Raw genomic sequence first — 20,030 nt, 5'->3', positions numbered from 1 at the left:
ACAAAGGCTGGTCCAGAGACCTCCAGAAAACCAACCAGAAAATTACACCCTGTTATTCAGCCAGAGAATTGAGAAAAAGGAAGAACTGGGGGAGGCCACATACATCTGGCTACATGGTACTTCTCCAACATCTAGCTAGGAGAAGTTCTGTTCATCCAGAAATCATTTCAGGCACAAATCAAGGATAGTGAAGCATGGATTGCCCAGCACAAGAAGAGGGTGAGACTCTTGGAAATCTAGCTTATAGGAAAATGGTCAAAGTGGAGGGAGTCAGAAAGTGAATGAGAACAATAAATAAGAGAAGGGAGCTGAAACTAGCCAAAATTTCGAGAGAAAGAAAGCATCTAACCTTGAGCAAAAGCAGATAAACCAATGTGGATCATATTAAAAGCAAAAGAAATAAAATCTCTAGGACAAATAAATATTTCAAGGCAAATGAAAATTAATCAATCCCTAAAGAAGCAAAAGAATCAAGCAATAAAATAGATAAACTGTTGGTTAATTTGATTTAGAGCAGCCAGGTGCAACAATGAATAAAGTGGATAGAATTCCTGGTATCAGGAAGATTCATCTCTCAGAGTTCATTCAACTCTGACCATAGATACTAACTGTATGATCCTGGTCAAGTCCCTTCACCCTGTCTGTCTCAGTTTCCTCATCTATAAATGAGCTAGAGAAGGAAATGGCAAACCATTTCAGTATTTTTTCCAAAAAAATTCCAAATTTGATCATAAAGATTGGACATGACTATGACTGAAAAATGAAAATAGTGAATGTACCATCAATGAACATAAAATTAAAGCAATTATTACAAATTATTTTGTCCAATGATATGCCAATAAAATTGATAATGTAAGTAAAATGGATGAATAACAAAACAATTGGAATACCTAAATATCTTAGAAAAAGAAATCAAAGAAACATAAATGGCCTCCCTAAGGAAAAATCCCCAAACCAGATAAATTTACATGTAAATTCTACCAAAACTTTAAGGAATGATTAATTCTTTTTTTTAAAGGAATGATTAATTCTAATACTATATAAACTACTTTTAAAAATAAGGAGTTCTATAAAATTCCTTTTATGACACAAAAAATTTTGGTATATAAATCAGGAAGAAAACAAAGAAAGAAGCAATTTCCCTAATGAATACTGATACAAAAATTTTAAATAAAATATTTGCAAGGAGATTACAATTATATAACATTATAACCAGATGCAAGTTTTACTAGGAATATAGGGGTCATTCAATATTAGAAAAACTATAAACATAATTGACAATATCAACAACAAAAAGAAAAATATATTACTGCTATATCATGAGATATGGGGAAAGTTTTTTAACAAAATACAAAATCCATTTCTATTAAAAACAAAACAAAACAAAACACTGGGAAGGCAGCTGGGTGGTACAGTGGATAGAACATCAGCCCTAAAGTTAGGAGGATTTGTGTTCAAATCTGCCTTCAGACACTTAACACTTAACTATGTGACCCTCTTCAAGTCTCTTAACTCCAATTGCCTCAGGGGGAAAAAACACTGGAAAGCAAAGGGAGCCTTTCTTAAAATAAGTATCATTTCTTGGGGATGAACTAGAAATCTTCCCAATAGTATATACATTATCACCACTATTATTCAACATGTATTAGAAATGTTAACTATCAGAACTAGAAAATGAGTAGATGCCCATCAATTGAGGAATGATTGAATAAGTTAAGGCATATGAAAAGTAATGGAATATTATTGTTATATAAAAAATGATTAACAAGCTGATTTTAGAAAGGCCTAGAAAGATTTACATGAAGTGAAGCAAGCAGAACCAGGTAAATATTGTACACAGCAACAAGATTGTGTTGATCAACTATGATAGACTTAGTTCTTCTCAGTAATTCAATGATCCAAGGCAATTCTAATAAACTTTAGATGCAAAATGCCATCTGCATTCAGAGAGAAACCTATGGAGGACTGAATGTGGATCAACACACATTCTTTTCACCATTTTTTCTTCTTTTTCCTTTCTCATGGTTTTTCCTTTTTATTCTGATTTTTCTCTCCCTGTCTGACTCATATGTAAAAATGTATATGCATATTTTTCTACCTATTACCAACAAAACCAAGAAGGAAGAGCTAAGAGACATTCTATTTAAAATAATTGGAGACAATATAAATGATATAAATATAACATGTAAATATATAATTTTATATAATGTAATATAATGTATACTATATGAATGATATAGTATATTGTATAGTATACAGGATATTTATATCATTCATATCAAGCCAATATAATAAAAATGAAAACTTTGCCTAAGCTAATTTACTTATTCAGTGCCATACCAATCCAACTACTACAGAATTATTTTACAGAATTAGAAAAAATAATAACAAAATTCACCTGGAAGGGGGAAAAAATAAAAAGGTCAAGGATATCAAGGGAATCAGTGGGAAAAAAATGTGAAGGAAGGTGAATGGGCATAATCAGATACTACAAAGCAGTAACTGTCAAAACAATCTGATACTGGCTAAGAAATAGCATGGTTTAAGTAATACACAGTATACAGTATAGTATACAATATACAGTAGTAAATGACCAAGAAAATTCCAAAGGACTCACGATGAAAAATGTAATGCACTCTAGAAAGAGAACTGATAAATTCTTAGTGCAAAGTGAAGTATAATTTTTCCATTTTCTTTATTTTCCTTGTTTTTCACAACATGGCTAATATGGAAATGTTTAACATGACTTCACACATATAATTGATATCATATTGCATGCCTTCTCAATGAGTAGAGAAGGGGCAAGAAGCTGGAAAAGAAGTAGCAACTCAAAAAAAAAATTTTAATGAATATTAAAAAAAAAAAAAATTAAAGGTATTTGAACCAAATTAAACCCAAATCCCACTTGACTTATGGATACCAGGACATAACTGGAAAAACATGAATAAAAATTCATAAAATTATGAATCTTCTAATTAGTTTTCTGGCCAGTACTAACATAGCTAACATGGAAATGTTTTGCATGACTTCACATGCATATTTGCGATCATATTGTTTGCCTTTTCAATGGGTGGGGTGAGGCAGGAAGATGGGAAAGAAGTAGGAACTCAAAAAAACAAGTTTTTAATACATATTAATTTTTTAAGGTATTTGAACCAAATTTAGCTCCAAATCCCACTTGAGTTATTGAGACTTGAGCATAACTGGAAAAACATGACTAAAATCATAAAGCTGTGAATCTCCTACTTAGTTTTCTGGACAGTATTAATGAATTATTAACATATTCTGCCTACTTTTCTTTGTTTCTATGAAAGTTTTCTCATGTTCTAAAATCAGGATCTAGGAATGTTATTAACTCATTGAACAAGTTTGTTGGGACTTTATAAATGTAGGCATATTTAATTATGAAATTAGAAGGAAATAATGCTACAAATTAAAGACACTGTTTAGAAGAAACCTATTTATGATTGTTCTTTCAATAGAGAATCAGAATGTAATGGCTATCCCTCAATCAATTAGCAAAAAATTTTAAGTACCTACTCAATACATGGTACCATAGAATTACTAGGTATTAGAAATGCAAAAATAAATAAATAAATAATGGAAATAAAAATAAAACCTCCTTCTTTCAAGGAGATTTTGTTCTCAATTGGAGAGACAACCTGTGTATATAATGTATACAGAATATATAAAAGGTACTGTGTCAAAGCAATTTCAGAGAACAGATCCTTCAATTAAAAGGATGAGGAAATGCTTCATGAAGAAAACAGTGCTTGAATTGCATCTTAAAGGAAGTGAAGGGCTCTATGGCAAAGAGGAAGTCAATTTCAAGCAGGGGGGATATCCAAGAGAATAAAATAGATAAATAGATAGGATTTGATGGAAAAACAGTAATTTTGCTATATTAGAATTTTCTATGAAAATCACTTTTTCCTCACCTTTTAAAATCCCTGAATTAAAAGAGTAAAAAACACCAGAGAATCAAATTAAATGAAGCAAAAATACTTGTCCCTTTGTATACAATCTTTTTCTGGCCTTTTGTCCTGGCTGCTCTAGTCCTCAAATCTTCAAACAACTTTTCCTAGTCATGATATTTATGTTCCATAATATTTTTCAGGCTTCTGAGAGATATTAATTTAAATGAACTTTCCCTCTTAAAGGACTTCAATATAGGATCCAATTTAAGACCAATTTTATAGCAAGAGACTTGTAGTTTTATACACCAAGGCCATACATTTAGAAAGCACATCAAATAAATATATTCCATACCCATTATTTGCTAATACCACCCAGGTCTTTATGCTATATATCCAGGGAAATCATTCCTTCTACACATCTTACAGAACCCAGGTCCATTTCAGACAATCAGACCTTCTCCTAAATCTATTTCTCATCTTTTTTTCTCTACCCTTTAGCCTCAACAGAAACCTAGCTCCCATCTGACACTACTACATCTTATTGTCCTTCTTGACATGAACATTTCTACCTATGGGAAATGATCTCTTCCACACATGCCCCAATGCTGATAAATTTTAGCTGATAAAATTTATTACTCAGCTGATAAATTCAATCCACTTTTCATCATTTGAAGTTTATGTATCATTTGTATCAGTCACCTAAAATCATTGGCACTGCTATGTACCTCAAATTGAGTATTCATTTCAGTCTTCTTAAGTGATCTCACCATATTCCTCCCATATTCTGATTTTCCCCCCACCATTCTCTCCCCTCTTGCATTCTAAGAAGTAAAGATTTCCCTATCCTGAAAAGAAGTTTCATTGTCTCTGCTGCTTCTATCCTATTTGTATCTCTTTTCACTCTCACAAATGATAACTACAATTCTCCAATCATCTTTACCCAATACTTACTTAATAGAGTTAACTAAATGGCATAGAAATTTGAATGAGGAAAACCAGAGATCAAATCACTTCAGGTACTCAGGGCTGAGGCACTATAACTCTGGTTAAGTCTTAACCTTTCAGTCTCAGTTTCCTCAGCTACTAAATCAAGGTGTTAGACTTGCCTATACAATCCCTTCCAGCTCAAAATTCATAATTCTATAATAAACCTTCAGTTTACCTCAGATCTCTATCACTATAAGATTATTTCCTTATAAGATCACTGCAGAATTCCATAGTTAAATTCAGATCTTTTCTCCTAATATTATTATTGACCCTTTTGAATTTGAATATTTTGATTCCACATATATTTCTACCATATTTAATATATATTGAATTACTTGCCATCTAGAGGAGGGGGGTGGAGGAAAGTTTGGAAATTGGAACACAAGGTTTTTGTGAAGGTTAATGTTGAAAAATTATCCATGCATATGTTTTGAAAGTAAAAAGGTTTTAATTTTTTAAAAAGAGTTTGAAGATTTCAATCATTACTTCTCCTTTAAAATACTCCAAACTTGACTTTTGTGACAATGCATTAATCCTGAGTCTTGTTTTCTTCCCAAACTCCTGTGACTCAATAGGGATATTTCCTCTTATGTAGGGTAAAAAAGGTTTGTTCCATTGCACTAAGGGCTATAAAAGGAGAAGTGAAATGGGCCCAGGATAATATGAGGGATTTCTGTGTTTAAGAGCATGATCTGGATAAGGATCCAGGCCTCCAACAAACATATTGAAGGGACTAGCAGTTGGCAGTGGTCATGGTACCACTTATATCTGTGTGGAAATCTTCCAGCACAGGAAAGTAAAGATCATTGCTAATGATCAAAGAAACAGGACCCTCCCAAGTTATGTCACGTTCACTGACACAGACTGTTTAATTGATGATGCTGCAAATAATCAAGTTGCAATGAACCCCACCAACACAAAGTTTAATGCCAAACATTTGATTAGTCACAGGTCTGATGATGCAGTCGTACAGTCAGACATAAAGCACTGACCTTTCACAAAAGTGCATCTACTCAGGCAGGCCTAAGGTTTAAGTGGAATACAAAGGGGAGACCAAAAGAAGTATTTCTGTAGTCTTGACAAAGATTAAAGACATTATCAAAGCCTACCATGGGAAGACTGTCACAAATGCTATCATCACAGTATCAGTCTACTTCAATGATTCTCGGCATCAAGCTCCCAAAGATGCTAGAATCATCATTGGTTTTAATGTTCTCTGAATCATCAATGAGCTTTGCTTATGGTTTAAACAAAAAGTTGGTGCTGAGAGAAATGTGTTGATCTTTGACTTTAGAGGTAGCACTTTTAATATTTCCATTCTTACCACTGAAGATGGCATCTTTATTGTCAAGTCAGTAACTGGAGATACCCACTTGAGTGGGGAGGACTTTGACTTGCATAGTCAACCATTTCACTTCTGAGTTCAAGCAAAAACACAAGGACATTAGTGAGAACAAGAGAGCCATCTGCCAACCGCATACCACTTATAAATATGCAAAATGCACCCTGTGTTCCAGTACTCAGGAATGCAGTAAGACTGACTTCTTCTATGAAGATAATGACTATTTTGAAAAGCTGGATGCTGATCTCTTCCAAGGCACATAGGACCCTGTCAAAAAGGTTCTAAAGGATACTAAACTAGATAAACCACAGAATCATGATATAACCTTAAGAGGTGGTTCCTCTAAGGTCCCCCAAATCCAGAAATTGTGCAGGGCTTCTTCAATGGCAAGGAACTCAACAAGAATATCAATCCTCATGAAGCCTCAACTATAGTGTAGCTGTCCAGGCTTGTCTGAAAATAAATCTGAGGATTGCTGCTGTTGGAAATCATTCCTCTTTACCTTGACACAGAAACTGCTGGTGAAGTCATGTCAGTTCATAATATCCTCATACCCACTAACTAAGCAGACCCAGAACTTTACCAAATTCTCAAGACAACCAGCCTTGTCTGCTGATTGAGGTTTATAAAGACGATAGAGCAATTATAAAGGAAAACAACCTGTTTGGCAAGTTTGGACTCCCCCATCCCCAGGGATGCTCCTCAGATTAAAGTAACATTTGACAAAGACACAAATGGCATTCTCAATATTTCTACCGAATATAAGACACAGACAAGGAAAATAAGATAACCATCACTAGACAAAGATTCTTTAAGTAAAGAAGGCTTTAAGGATATGATCCTGGAAATTGAAAAACACAAGCAGATGAGAAGAGACAAAATGTTTTCCAAGAAAGCTCATGAATTTTATGCTTTCCACACAAGGCTACAAAAGAGGATGAGAAACACCAGAGCAAAATTGGTAATTCAAAATAAACATTTCTCCCTTTACATTGTTTCACTTGGTGATCTCAAGTGCTCCCATGGATTTCATTACTATCTCTGTGCTGCCGAGCAAACAGATTAGAATACCTAGTCTAGAGTCAGGAAGACCTGAGTTCAAATCTAGTTTATGACACTAGCTGTGTGACCCTGGGCAAAGCATTTGTCCCTATTTGCCTCAGATTTTCTTCTATAAAATGAGCTCTAGTATCTCTGCTAAGAAGGTATTAAATGAGGTCACTAAGAGTCAATTATGATTGAAATATCTCAATAACAACAAATAGATTCTCAAATCTATTTATCTTGCCCCAAACTCTGCTTATCTCCAATCTCCAATCTCCACCTACTTTTCAGACACTTCAAACTGGATGTTCAGTAGATATCTTAAACTCAATATATCTAAGACAGAATTCATTCTTTTTCTCTAAAACTCTCTCCCACTTCTAAATTTCTTCTTACTTTAACAACACTATCTTCCCAGTCCCTCAGGCTCACAATCTAGAATTCATCTTTTAAGTATATACCCTCTTTCCTTCTCTGATACTGCCACTATTCTAATGCAGGCTTCTATCACCTCATGTATAGGCTACTGCATAGCCCTCCTACTGATTCAGTCTACTTCAAATCTCTCCCCACTTCATTCAAGCCACTAAAATGATTTTCCTAAAACATATGTCCAATTATGTCCCTCCTCTACTCAATAAACTTCAGAGGCTCCATATTGCCTCTAGGATAAAATACAAAATGCTGTTTGGCATTCAAAATCCTCATAACCATCTCTCCTAAGATTAAATGGTCACTGAATGACAAAGCTGTAATTTGAATCACATCTTTGATTCCCAAATCCAACAAATTCTTTCTATTGCATTGTACTGTCTCCCGTGATCATGATTCATTTTGAATCCCAACGATTTTCATTTTCTCACAAATGGTGCCTGAATTATCTTTATAGTTTTCAGTTTATTAGTGATAAATTAGAATTTAATGTTCTGTTTTTGGAATTTAATTCTGTTTTTCAGAAATAATACTCTGACAAATACTACCAGATAATTAAGCTAAATAATTAGGTTTGCTTCTCTTTTTTAGTCAAAAGAGGGTTAAGCTGAAATCAAATTCAAGATGCAGATGAATACAATATTAAAGTAAAATATAAATGGGCTTGGATACAAACTATGCTACCACAGCAACCATCAATGTTGGTTCAGTGAGCATTATCACCAGGAAATTTTTTTCCAGCTATCGCAAAAATTATCTACTATTGCAAAGAGTTATTATTGGCACTTATGGAGCCAGCCATACTTCAGAAAGAAACAAATTCCACAATGCCACAAAGATCCCATGTGTATTTAAAATATAAATGGTTTATTTGCATGTCTCTCCATTAAGCTATTCTCTGAGGAAAAGAATATTTCAATGAAATAGTATAATGCTGAGTATACAGGATGTAATATATACTATTAAAACTAAAATTTATCTCCCAAAGCCACTGTACATTAAATCTAAATTCTTTCAGACCAAATAAATACTTAGTGAGTCAGCAAAACAAAACAAAAAATTTTAATTACCCAACATCCTCCTACTACTTTTCTAGTCTTTTTATGCCTTATTGCCCAACATGTTTTCTTTGATCTAGTGTCATTCGTTTCTTGGCTATTCCATGAACTCCATGTTGCAGTTCTGGACATTATCTCTGGCTGTCCTCCAGGCCTCCTCAACTCTACCTACTCACTTCCCTAACTTCCTTTGGATTCCACCTCAAGTCTTGTTTTTTACATGAAGCCTTTCCCAATATTTCTCAATTCTAGTGCCTTACTTCTGTTGTTTCCTTTTTATCCTGAAAATATCTTACTTTGTATATATCAGCACATATACATTGCTTCCTGTATATATAAAGATTTGCTACTGGCAAAGCAGCACTTTGATAATTCCTAAATAAGTTACATGCTTTAAAAAAGAAAAATATATAAAAATTATTTTAAAAAGCCAAAAAATAATCTGAAAGTGAAAGGATTCAAATTGAAATAAATAATTCTGGAAGAAAACAATGTTTTACTTGATTTTTTTTGTAGCAACTATATTATTTATCAGTTACCATGGGTTATAACACAAATATAATTTGCCATAAAACTAGCAATCACTACCATCTTTGTAAACATTATTACGTTTAGTCTTCAAAGGTGCCTAATTTTTGGCAAAATTTCAGCATTACTAATATCTGAACACTGTGACATTTAAGTAAAGGAAAGAAAGAAACACTAGGGAAAAAAATTCACATATTTGACAAATACTGAATTCAACTGATATTATAAAGAAATCTTGCCAAAAGGATTTATTAAGATTAAAAAAAAACCCAGAACAGATAGAATAGAAACTTTTAAAACAAATTGTATCAGCCTGGGTGTTAATTATGTATAATTCTATCAGATATGCTTATCACTCATTATATGGCAATAAATATTAGTAATACACATTTATTCCCAAGTTCCACTGCTCTAAGATAGATATAACTATAGATATATTACACAGGAAATAGATACATTTTTAAACTATGTAGTCCTAATTTTTTTTTAAAAAAAAGCAACAATTCAAAGCATGAAAAACACTTCCCTTTTGAGGGTTTCCAAATTGTGTTAGTTTTAAAATGAATATATGTTTTAGGAACTAGTTTTAAATAAGAATGTAATGCTTAAATTTAAGTTCATCAAGTTTATATTGACTTCCATTTATTTTTTCTTCAGAATACATACTAGGACTCTTTTATGATATGGAAAAAGGATAATGAGACCCTGATTTATGGATTAATCACTAATAGAGCTTTTATTCTTTTGCTTTTGTTAAGTTGTTAAAATGTTTGTTGTTATCATTTGTTAATAGATCATGGCTTTAGACCAAGATGGTCTAATTCCATCATTTTATTCAGGAAATTGAGGCATAGAAAGTTTTAGTAGCTTGTTCAGGGTCCCACAGTTAGTAACCACCAGAGTCCTAAAGTGAACTTAACTGCTCCAAATCGAGTCAGTGCTCTTTCCACTGAATACAGTCAATATTAAAAATATTGCTAACAATTCACATTTCTATAATGCTTTAAGATTTACAAAGCAATTTCCTTATAATAGTCTATAAATTAGGTAATGTGTTATTAGCCCCATTTAAAACTGAAGAAGCTAAGGTCCAGAGAGACTTATTTTATCCAAGTCATAATGTTGACACTATGACTATTAGAGATCAAAAACAAGTTTTAAGCCCCTAAACTCATACAACAGAGGTTGTTTGAACTATGGTATGCCAAATGCACTACAATGAATCCTGGTATATAATAACATTCAGAATGCTTATTCATGTAATGTGTAATGCCATGGAGATACTTTTTGCATGGCCTGGTTATCATTCAATATATACTACTCACCAGAAACTTTGTACAAATCAAATATTTCCCTTTTATTTGTCAGTTCATACTGAAAACCTGTAAGCTTCCGGCTAATGTCCTGTTGTGGAGTAGCTTCAATGAACAAAGCTCCTTGGTCAAATCCAAAACAATAGACTTTTCTAGGGCTGTGGTCTCCATCTCTAACCAATAGCTTCAGTTCTCCATTTTTTCCCAAATAAATATTTGCTCCCATGGAGTTCTTGAACAGTTTGATGCAAATTGTTAAGTGTTTATTAAACAATGATAATGTATTTGTTTGAAGATTAATTATTAGTGCTCCAGTAGGATACATCCACTCAATGGATCCTTCAGAACATCGGAGGTAGACCTGTTCAACATCCTTCTTATGTGCCTCATGAGTCAGTCCACTAAGAAGAGAAAAGAAGTATTAACACAGGAATTACCACATTGGATCAGCCACACTGTTCATGCAAATCAATAGATGTTTGCCAAGGTTGTCTCAATTTAAAAATTGGGTATATTCTAGTTTCTCTTAGCAATCATTCATCATTCATCATCTGTTATCCATCATATTTTGAGTTCCAAAAAATAAAATGGCCTAATCTTAATTGACCAGAGTTTCAATACTCATGCTCTAGTTTTTGGTGATTTGGTGAATACATTTGTTTTCATATCATCTTGGGTTTTGTTTTTGTTATTTCATCAATTTAAATTGCTTCTATTCAAACATATATCCAAAGCTCAAAACTGAGGGACAGGAACTTACAGACTCCCACAGGATTCCAAAGTTCCCTTTCCATTTAGGCGCAGTTGTTCTCCTTTGTGACCTATTGTTCAGAGAGTCAGGTATATTTTCCTGCTTCTCATCCGTTTGTATTCAAAATAGGAAAGATGGGGCTGCTAGATGGTACAGTAGATAGAGCACCTACCCCGAAGTCTTCAGACCTTTATTCAAATCTGGCCTGAGACACTTAACATAGTTGTGTGACCCTGGACTTAACCAAAATTTAACCAAATTGCTTTGCCCCCCCCCCAAAAAAAGGAACAATGTCACCCATATACAATTTTGCTAAGGGTGAAATATATCTAGGGAACTGGTGAGTGCATCTTTAAATATTTGTAGCAAAGCTTGAATCTTTCCAATGGAAAAAGATCTTCTAAATAGAACAATCAAACTGCACATACCCTTTTATCAAAGCAATCATACTATTAGGTCTGTATCCCAAAGAGATCATAAAAAAAGGAAAAGGACCTACATCTCCAAAAATATTTATAGCAGCTCTTATTGTGGCAGCAAATAAAAAATTGAAATAATACCCAGCGATTGATGGCCAAACAAGCTATGGTATATGAATGTAATGAAATACTATTGTGCTACAAGAAATGATGAGCAGAAAAACTTGGAAAGATCTAAATGAAGTGATTCTGAGTGAAGTGAAGAGAAATTGTACACAGTAAGAGCAAAATTGTGTGACAATCAATTATGATTGACTTAGCTCTTCTCAACAATACAGTGGTCCAAGACTGTTAGGTTCTTACTAAGTGCTAATGAGATAATGAGATATTAGGTTTTTACTAAGTGCTAAGTTGGTACTTAACAATTCTCTAGTTCTGGCCTTTACTGGGAGTTTTACTTGTGAACTCGTGGGGAGGAGCAAGTTCATTGGTTGAAGTAATTTTTCCCAGAAGCCCTTGCGTTATTCCATGCCCATTCTCTGGGAGGATAAAAGAGGGCGGCACTCCAGAGATAGAGAGTCTCTGTTCTAGGTCAGAGTTAGAGCTGCTCTCTGGAGGAGAGAGAGTCTCTTATCTGGGCCAGACTTGAGGCAGCTCTCTGGAGGAAGAAGTCTCTCCTCTAGACCAGAGAGCAAATGGCAGTTTCTGGAGATGACAGCACGTTACATATTGGTGCCCAACGTGGGGCAAGGACTTTTGCTTATCCTGACAAGGACTTATTCTGAGCCCTTCAGAGGAGCTAGACCAGACCATTACAATTTGGCGACAGAACAGGGACAGATACGATCCTGATTCCAGTGAAAAAGCCTCCCATCCAGATCTCAATCTCTCTGACCCAGAACCATGAGTAACAAGGAAACTTTGTTAAAGATTAAGTGAGCATTCTAATAGACAAATAAGGAACTTAACTTGTTAAGGGCTAAACCAGCAATCTTTTATAGTGAAATGGGGCAAACGCCTTCTGTTCAAGGAAAATGTTTGGAAAGCATTATCAAGGTTATGAAAAGCCAAGGATTGATTATAATTTTGGAGGAGATTACTGAACTTTTAAAAACTGTGCAGGTTATATTTCCTTGTTTTTCTCTAGAAGAAGAATTGGATCTAGATGAATGGGAATTAGTAGGAAAGCAATTAGGTGAACACTACAATTCCAAACCAAACTCAATTTCCAAAGATACACTTCATACCTACAATTTAATCCAAATGGCTTTAAAAATTGTTATTCTAAAGGAAGAGAAGAAGGAGCAAAATGGGGAGGTGTCAACTAAACTAGGTGAAAAGGATGAATCAGATAACAATGAAGTTAAGTACAATTCTGAGCAACAGGAGCATTTCCCATCTCCTCCCTCAATTAACCCTTCAGGGGTGGAGCAAGAAGGAGGAGGGGAAGAGGCAGAAACACAAACAGAATTGCCTGTGAAGCAGCTTAAGCCTATGACAAGATTAGAAAAAGCATTGGTTAAAGCTAAGAGAGAATCTTGTGATTGAAGATATTGACTCTGTAGGTCAAAAAAGGAGAAGATATAAACCTTTAGATTTAAAGAAAATTAAAGATTTGAAAAAAGGTTGTACCCTTTATGGGGTTACATTAGCTTATGTCAAAATGTTACTAGATGGTTTGTCTTATGAAGTCCTAACCCTGAGTGATTGGAAATCCATAGCAAGGACATGTCTAGAACCTGGACAAAATGTGTTATGACTTGCGGAGTTTCATGAATTATGTAAAATCCAAGTCAGATGCAATTTGGAAATAGGAGTTAACACACAATTCACTTTTGAGCACTTAGCTGGTGAAGGTCAGTATGGAGAGAATTCAGAACAGATTAATTATACCATGACAATATATGAGCAAATTGCTAAGGCTGCAATAAAAGCTTGGGGTGTCCTCCCTGGACAGAAAGATCGGGGAGAGGCTTTCACTAAAATAGAGCTAGGTCCCAATGAACCTTTTGCAGATTTTGTGGGACGTTTGCAAACTCCTGTCAAAAGAACTATTGGAGAAAATGCAGCTACAGAAATAATGACCAGACATCTGGCTAAAGAAAATGCCAATGAGATTTGCAAAAGAATTATATGGAGATTAGACAAAGATGCTCCTTTAGAGGAGATCATAAGACGATGTGCTACAGTGGGAACAAATGCTTTTTACACCCCGACAATGATGAATGTGGAAAGACAGGGTTCCTCCTGGCAAGGGACTTCTAGAGAAACTCGGCTATGTTTTCAATGTGGAAAAATTGGACATCTAAGAGCTCAGTGTAGATATGGAGATAGGGTGAGAAGACAGGGTGAGAGAAGACCTAAAACACCATGTCCAAAATGCAACAGAATACTCCATTGGGCATCAGAGTGTAGAATAATTCAGGGAAACGGGATGAGGGGCCCAGGTCCAGGGCCCCAGGCAAAAAAAGACTTGGGGTATGATGGCAGCTGATGTTACACCCAAAGAGCCTTTAGAAGGAGAGGGCTCTGATTTGATCAACCAGCAGAAAAGCAATCACATGGCAGAAAGAGATTACCTGATAAGTCAGTCAAAAGGCAATCAGATTGCAAAAATGGATTACACTTGGGGAGAAAACAGGCCTTTTAAACTAACAGGGCTGTGTCCGGTTCAAACAACTCCAATGTAATTGCCAGATGATAAGAGATTTAGAAAGCGGTAAAAAAGAAGGTAATTAGATAGGTTAACTGCCTGGGAGAGAGGGTTTGCTTGTATTTCTTCAGATGGAGAAGGAATCAGATGGGTGCCAACGAGTCGTTTTTACCTTATCCATTGGAGAGAGACAGAAAAAGAGAAAGATCTCAAAACAAAGGAGAAAATCTAAGAAACATCTGACACCAAAAGAGCATGGCTAATAAGAAGACTGTTAAAGAACTTTAAAACCAGCAGGAATCATTGGATTTCCTAATACAAGATGAGACTAATGGACAATGGACATTTATAAATTCTCAATTTATGATTATTTGATCATGTTATTTGTTACATACTTCTAGCATGTATTATGTTACTATGTTACTATGTGTTTATGTAATCTATGTAATTATGTGTAATGCCTCCCATATTGATGGATTTATGTTTCAAGGTAACGACCACCCTATGTTCTAAAGCAAAAGAAAGGGGGAGATGTTAGGTTCTTACTAAGTGCTAATGAGATAATGAGATATTAGATTTTTACTAAGTGCTTAGTTGGTACTTAATTCTCTAGTTCTGGCCTTTACTGGGAGTTTTACTTGTGTGAACTCCTGGGAAGGAGCAAGTTCATTGGTTGAAGTAATTTTTCCCAGAAGCCCTTGCGTTATTCCATGCCCATTCTCTGGGAGGATAAAAGAGGGCGGCACTCCAGAGATAGAGAGTCTCTGTTCTAGGTCAGAGTTAGAGCTGCTCTCTGGAGGAGAGAGAGTCTCTTGTCTGGGCCAGACTTGAGGCAGCTCTCTGGAGGAAGAAGTCTCTCCTCTAGACCAGAGAGCAAATGGCAGTTTCTGGAGATGACAGCATGTTACACAAGACAATTTCAAAAGACTCATAATAGAAAATGCTATGAAAATACTATCCACATCCAGAGGAAAAAACTATGGAACCTGAATGCAGATCAGAATACATCATTTTCATTTAGGGGAGGGAGAGGAGTTGGGGCTTTTCCCTTTTATTCTGTTTCTTCTTTCACAACATGACTAATGTGGAAATGTTTACATTATTATACATGCATATACCTTATCAGATTGCTTGCCATTTTGGGGAAGAGAGATGAAGGAGGGAGGAAAAAATTGAAACTTAATCTTATTTTAAAAAATAAATGTTAAGGGGCAGCTAGAAGATAAAGTGAATAAAGGACTGGAAATAAGGAGGATTTGAGTTAAAATCTGACCTCAGCTTCAGAGTCAGCTCTGTGACTCTGGGCAAGTGACAACCCCAATTGCCTCTCAAAAATAAATAAATGTTCAAAGCTTTCTTTACATGTAATTGGAAAAAAATTAAATACTACTTACCAATAAATAAATAACTTCTCAAAGTAGTCAACTATAGCCAACTACTGATCTCAAGAATTAGTTTTTAGGGGGTAAGGAAAATATCTACATAGATATCTGTTCTATACATTTGTCCAATATATTTTTTAAAGAGTGACAGTTTTCCTACACAAACTGACTCTGTATTTTGGGGATTTGAAAATGGTTTAAAATTTCTCTAACTACAAAATTAGGTCTTGTTTAAAAAATTAGAACAAAGAAACTCCACCCAAATCCTAAAAATATCAGTGGTGGGAGAAGAACCTAAAAGCAACAGTCATTGTTACACAAGGAATATAGTATAATCATAAGAGGCTTAAGACCAACTTTAGAATTGTCTACCAAAATGCCAAAAAGGTATTGGTTTAGAAAAACTCATTTTGCTGCATGTAGCACAATCTAAGTCATTCTATTCCTTCCCAAAAGAAATAGCAATATTAAATTTTAAAAAACTCTAAAAGATACTGGCTTAAACCACTGTAAACGGGTGGAGTATTTTTCTTCTTTTCCAAAATGGGATATGCCTTTCCTCTACCCACCACCCCACAAGAGGATTAATTTTGGACATTTACTGCTAACTCTTAATTTTACCCCTACTCAGTCATTTTCAATTTTAAAACATAAGTAACCCTATTTGGGGTTTATGGTAAGTTTATTAGAAAAAAAATGCAATAATACTGATTTTTCAAAATTCTATAATTATCAGATAGGGGTGCCTACTAAATAACAACAGGAAAAGTTATTTTTTAAGTCATTCTGAGTTTACTAAAATATATATATTAAGGCTTACCAAAAATCAGTTTTATGACAAAAATGTTCAAATATGTACGCAGACGTATAAATACACATATATTGATCCAGTCATATTTTTATCTAATCTAATCAGAAAAAGAGGTTGCAGGGAAGAAATATAGTTGTTCTGGGCTTATTACATTAAGGTTCCTTTTATATCTTAAAAACTAGGGCCCAGCTTTGATGAAATCTGGTAGCTAATTAAAATAATAGTTTAAATACTGGCATAATATTTTCCTCATATCTACACATATATAATTATACGAGTCAGATGTTATGCATATATGTAGGTAAATATCTCATTATATATGCACATACCAAAAAGCCATTCCCTCACCAGCTTTTTTTTTTTTTTTTTTTTTTAATATCACAAGTTGAAGAAACATTCAAGGCAAATTTCACCCAACCTACTCCCAGCCCATCCCCCATCTCACTCAAGCCCTTTTGGAACGTTCATGTCAGATTTTCAATTTTTGCTAGCAGAGGTAACAAATAGGAACGTTGTGATATTAGTGGTAATGGTTTCAGGATCCTAGCTAAATCCGATTATAACAACGACCAAAAACCACTTTACCTCAGGTGTCCCATCAGATGGTTTAATAAAAGGCTGAATCTATTAAAGCCTGGAGAAGCTGGCTCTTCAGAAGAACAAAAACTTTGTTTCTTTTGTGAAACTCACCAATGACTTTGGGGTTCAATGAGACTCACTCAATGAGTGAGTTTGGAGCCTTGAAATGCCGCCTTTAACTGGGCTCTGAATTGGTAATCAGCAAGCCACTAGGTCCCAATACTCCTAGCAGAAAGTCGTGTGTGTGTGTGTGTGTGTGTGTGTGTGTGTGTGTGTGTGTGTGTGTGTGTGTGTGTGTGTGTGTGTGTGTTGGAGTTTAAAAGGTCACTCCTCACAAGCTATCAAACAAGTTATTTCGGGGTTACAGGGCAGAAAATTTGAGTGCCGCGGTAGGTATAAATACTCCTACTTTTGTCTGACAAAAATCACATTTCCCTCTTACCCCACTCACCCTTTTTGAAAATCTTTACTTGAATAAATGTCCCTACTTCTTCGAAGAAATGCATACTCCTCTGCCCTACACCCTCTCCCGGGAGTTCCAAGCACTGCAATAAACCGAGAGTGGGGAAGCAGGCCAGGACTAGGTGCAGCAGGAAGCTAAAGAACTGAACACAGCCTCGAACCAGAGGGATAGAACAATTGAACGAACCTAGAGAAAGTCACAGTAAGAATGATGATAAAAATTAATAATAATTGCTAACATTTATATAGCGCTTACTATGTACCTGGCACTGTTAAGCGCTTTACAATATTACATTTATAGAGGGAGCTACTTTTACTTTCCAACGGACAACCAAGAAGCCCCATCCCCAGAAGGGCTTTTTTTTGTTCTAATTAAAAACCGGGTGTTAGAGGGTCTGAAGGAATTCGCTCACCAAGAGAGCGGGGACCAGTTGGTCTGACTCATTGTATGCGTCCCTACCACCTCCACCCCATCTAAATTCCAACCAAACCACTTCATTCCCACTCCAGGCTTAGACTCCACCAAAAAAAAGAAGAGGAAGGGGGGGATACAAGGATGGAACAGCTCCGGAACACAGTCGACTTCGCATTTTCCGGGGCTAAATTCTCAGGAAAGGAGAGAAGAAAGCATTTTCTTCCCTCAGTAATGAAATGGAGAAGGGTAAATCCTTTTCCCATCCCATCCGAGAGGGGATGGAAAAATAAAGAAGTCATTAGAAGAGTGAATTTAAGAGCGTCTTGGGGGCTAACTTCTTACCTCCCTTTCCAGTTGCACATATTGCTGGAGTACTGTGCTGAGGCTCCTCTGCACAGCAGCAGCAGCAGCAGCAGCAAGAGCAGTAGTAGCAGCAGAAGCGGCGATGATGGCCACAGCTGCCTTGCTGGTCCTCGGACCGCCAGTACTACGCCCACCATGCTCCCCCAGCTGCAATTACAGCTGAGCCTGGAGCTGCCTCACGAGCCCCCAGCCTGGGGCTTGGCCCCTCTCTCCCTCCAGTCCGCCCACCTCCCCTTTAAAAATGATTATGATTCTCAATTCAGGCAGGGCAGCTGGGGTTAACAAGAGCAGTACAGGCAGCTGAATTTAGCAAGAAAAAATAAGTGAAGAATCCACTAAGGTCCAGAAAGCCAGAAAGGGTCACTACATCGTGGGGCAGAAAGATGGGATCAACACTTGGCACACCAGGGTTCCCCCAGTCCGATCTCTCTTCCTCCCATCTAGGTTGCAGTCCGAGAGTTTCGCTCTCTCCCAGCAGCAAAGTTCCAATAAACTTTTTTAGGTGCTAAAGATAGACTCTGCTAAGGGGCGGAGACTCTCTGAGAGTTCTCCTCCCCCTACGCATCTTTTTCTCTCTCCCTGTCTCTAAATTTCGCCCAGCTTAGTCCCCGCCTGAAACAGTCCAGTGGCCACATCACCTCAACAGCCGGGACTGGGAGGGAAGATTGTGACTCTCCACTCCATCTTTTACTCGGAGTTAGAAGGTAGTATTTATCGGAATCTCTTTTTTTCCTTTTTTTCCTGGCCCCCATTTCTTTTTCACTCTATTCTTCCCCACTTCAGGAATTTAAACCTCAATTTATATGTCTATCTGGCTAGCAGAGTGTTTGTGGAAAGCTGTGATAATTGGGTCACCAATATGACTGAAGTTATGGAAGAACTTCCAGATTTAGAGCGAGAAAACCTAAGTTTCAAATTCTGTTTCTAGTACTAAATATCTGTGTGAGCCTGAGCAAGGCATTTCACCTGTTTCTTCTCTTCTTCCAGAAGTTGAATTAGATGATTTCTAAGGTCTCCTTATAATTCAAAAGGCAATGATGACTATGAACTCAATAATTGCTGATATTAACATATCAGCATACACACACATTTTCAAAGCTCTTTTTAGAGAAATTATCAAAATATTTGAAGTAAGTAATCCAGGTATTATTCCCCTGGAAATTTTCTTTTTTTAGTGTGGGAGGGGAAGGTAAAGAATGGGAACCTCCCCTTGTGGAAATTTCCACTTCTTATACAGATAAAAATTGGGTTCCTTTTGTGACTTTTGTGACAAAGATGCTTGGAATGCTGACAATTTAAATACAGCTAGTATGTCTGAGTCAGAACTTGAACTCAGATTCTCCTTACTCCATGAAAACTCTTATCTGCTATCTGCCTCTCTTCCTTATTTTACAGATGAGAAAACTAAGGTTAAGTTGCATGATCACACATCTTGAAGCCACAATCACACAACTACAAACTATAAACTTTAGTTTGTCTTTACTCCAAGCCCCACCCTCTTTCTATTGCATGATGATGTCTCTCAACAGATGATAAATTCTGGGAAAAAATTAGGGAATTGCAATTTAAATATT

At 35.8% G+C, this 20,030-nt stretch overlaps 2 protein-coding genes across 5 annotated transcripts in view; one reads left to right on the top strand and one right to left on the bottom strand.

Moving 5' to 3' along the window:
• Positions 1-18,950, bottom strand: part of METRNL (meteorin like, glial cell differentiation regulator) — a 48,907-nt gene extending 29,957 nt beyond the window's left edge. The window contains exons 1-3 of one of the 3 annotated variants that reach the window (XM_074265033.1): positions 18,436-18,562; positions 17,668-17,865; positions 10,634-11,022 (exon numbers count right to left, since the gene is read on the bottom strand). In XM_074265033.1, coding sequence (XP_074121134.1) covers positions 10,634-10,946 — 313 coding nt within the window. In that variant the 5' untranslated portion in view covers positions 10,947-11,022; positions 17,668-17,865; positions 18,436-18,562. Of the gene's footprint in view, positions 1-10,633; positions 11,023-17,327; positions 17,468-17,667; positions 17,866-18,435 lie in introns of those variants that run through there. The other 2 variants (XM_074265032.1, XM_074265034.1) reach the window with 2 other exon arrangements.
• Positions 18,951-19,065: 115 nt separating this feature from the next.
• Positions 19,066-20,030, top strand: part of B3GNTL1 (UDP-GlcNAc:betaGal beta-1,3-N-acetylglucosaminyltransferase like 1) — a 133,070-nt gene continuing 132,105 nt past the window's right edge. Inside the window, exon 1 of one of the 2 annotated variants that reach the window (XM_074265023.1) lies at positions 19,066-19,160. The gene's annotated coding sequence lies outside the window, so the exon portion shown is untranslated. The remainder of the gene's footprint in view (positions 19,161-20,030) is intronic. The other variant, XM_074265022.1, reaches the window with a different exon arrangement.

The sequence above is a fragment of the Sminthopsis crassicaudata genome, chromosome 4, assembly GCF_048593235.1.
Source record: "Sminthopsis crassicaudata isolate SCR6 chromosome 4, ASM4859323v1, whole genome shotgun sequence".
NCBI lineage: Eukaryota > Metazoa > Chordata > Mammalia > Dasyuromorphia > Dasyuridae > Sminthopsis > Sminthopsis crassicaudata.
This window is presented reverse-complemented; position numbering and strand designations above follow the sequence as displayed.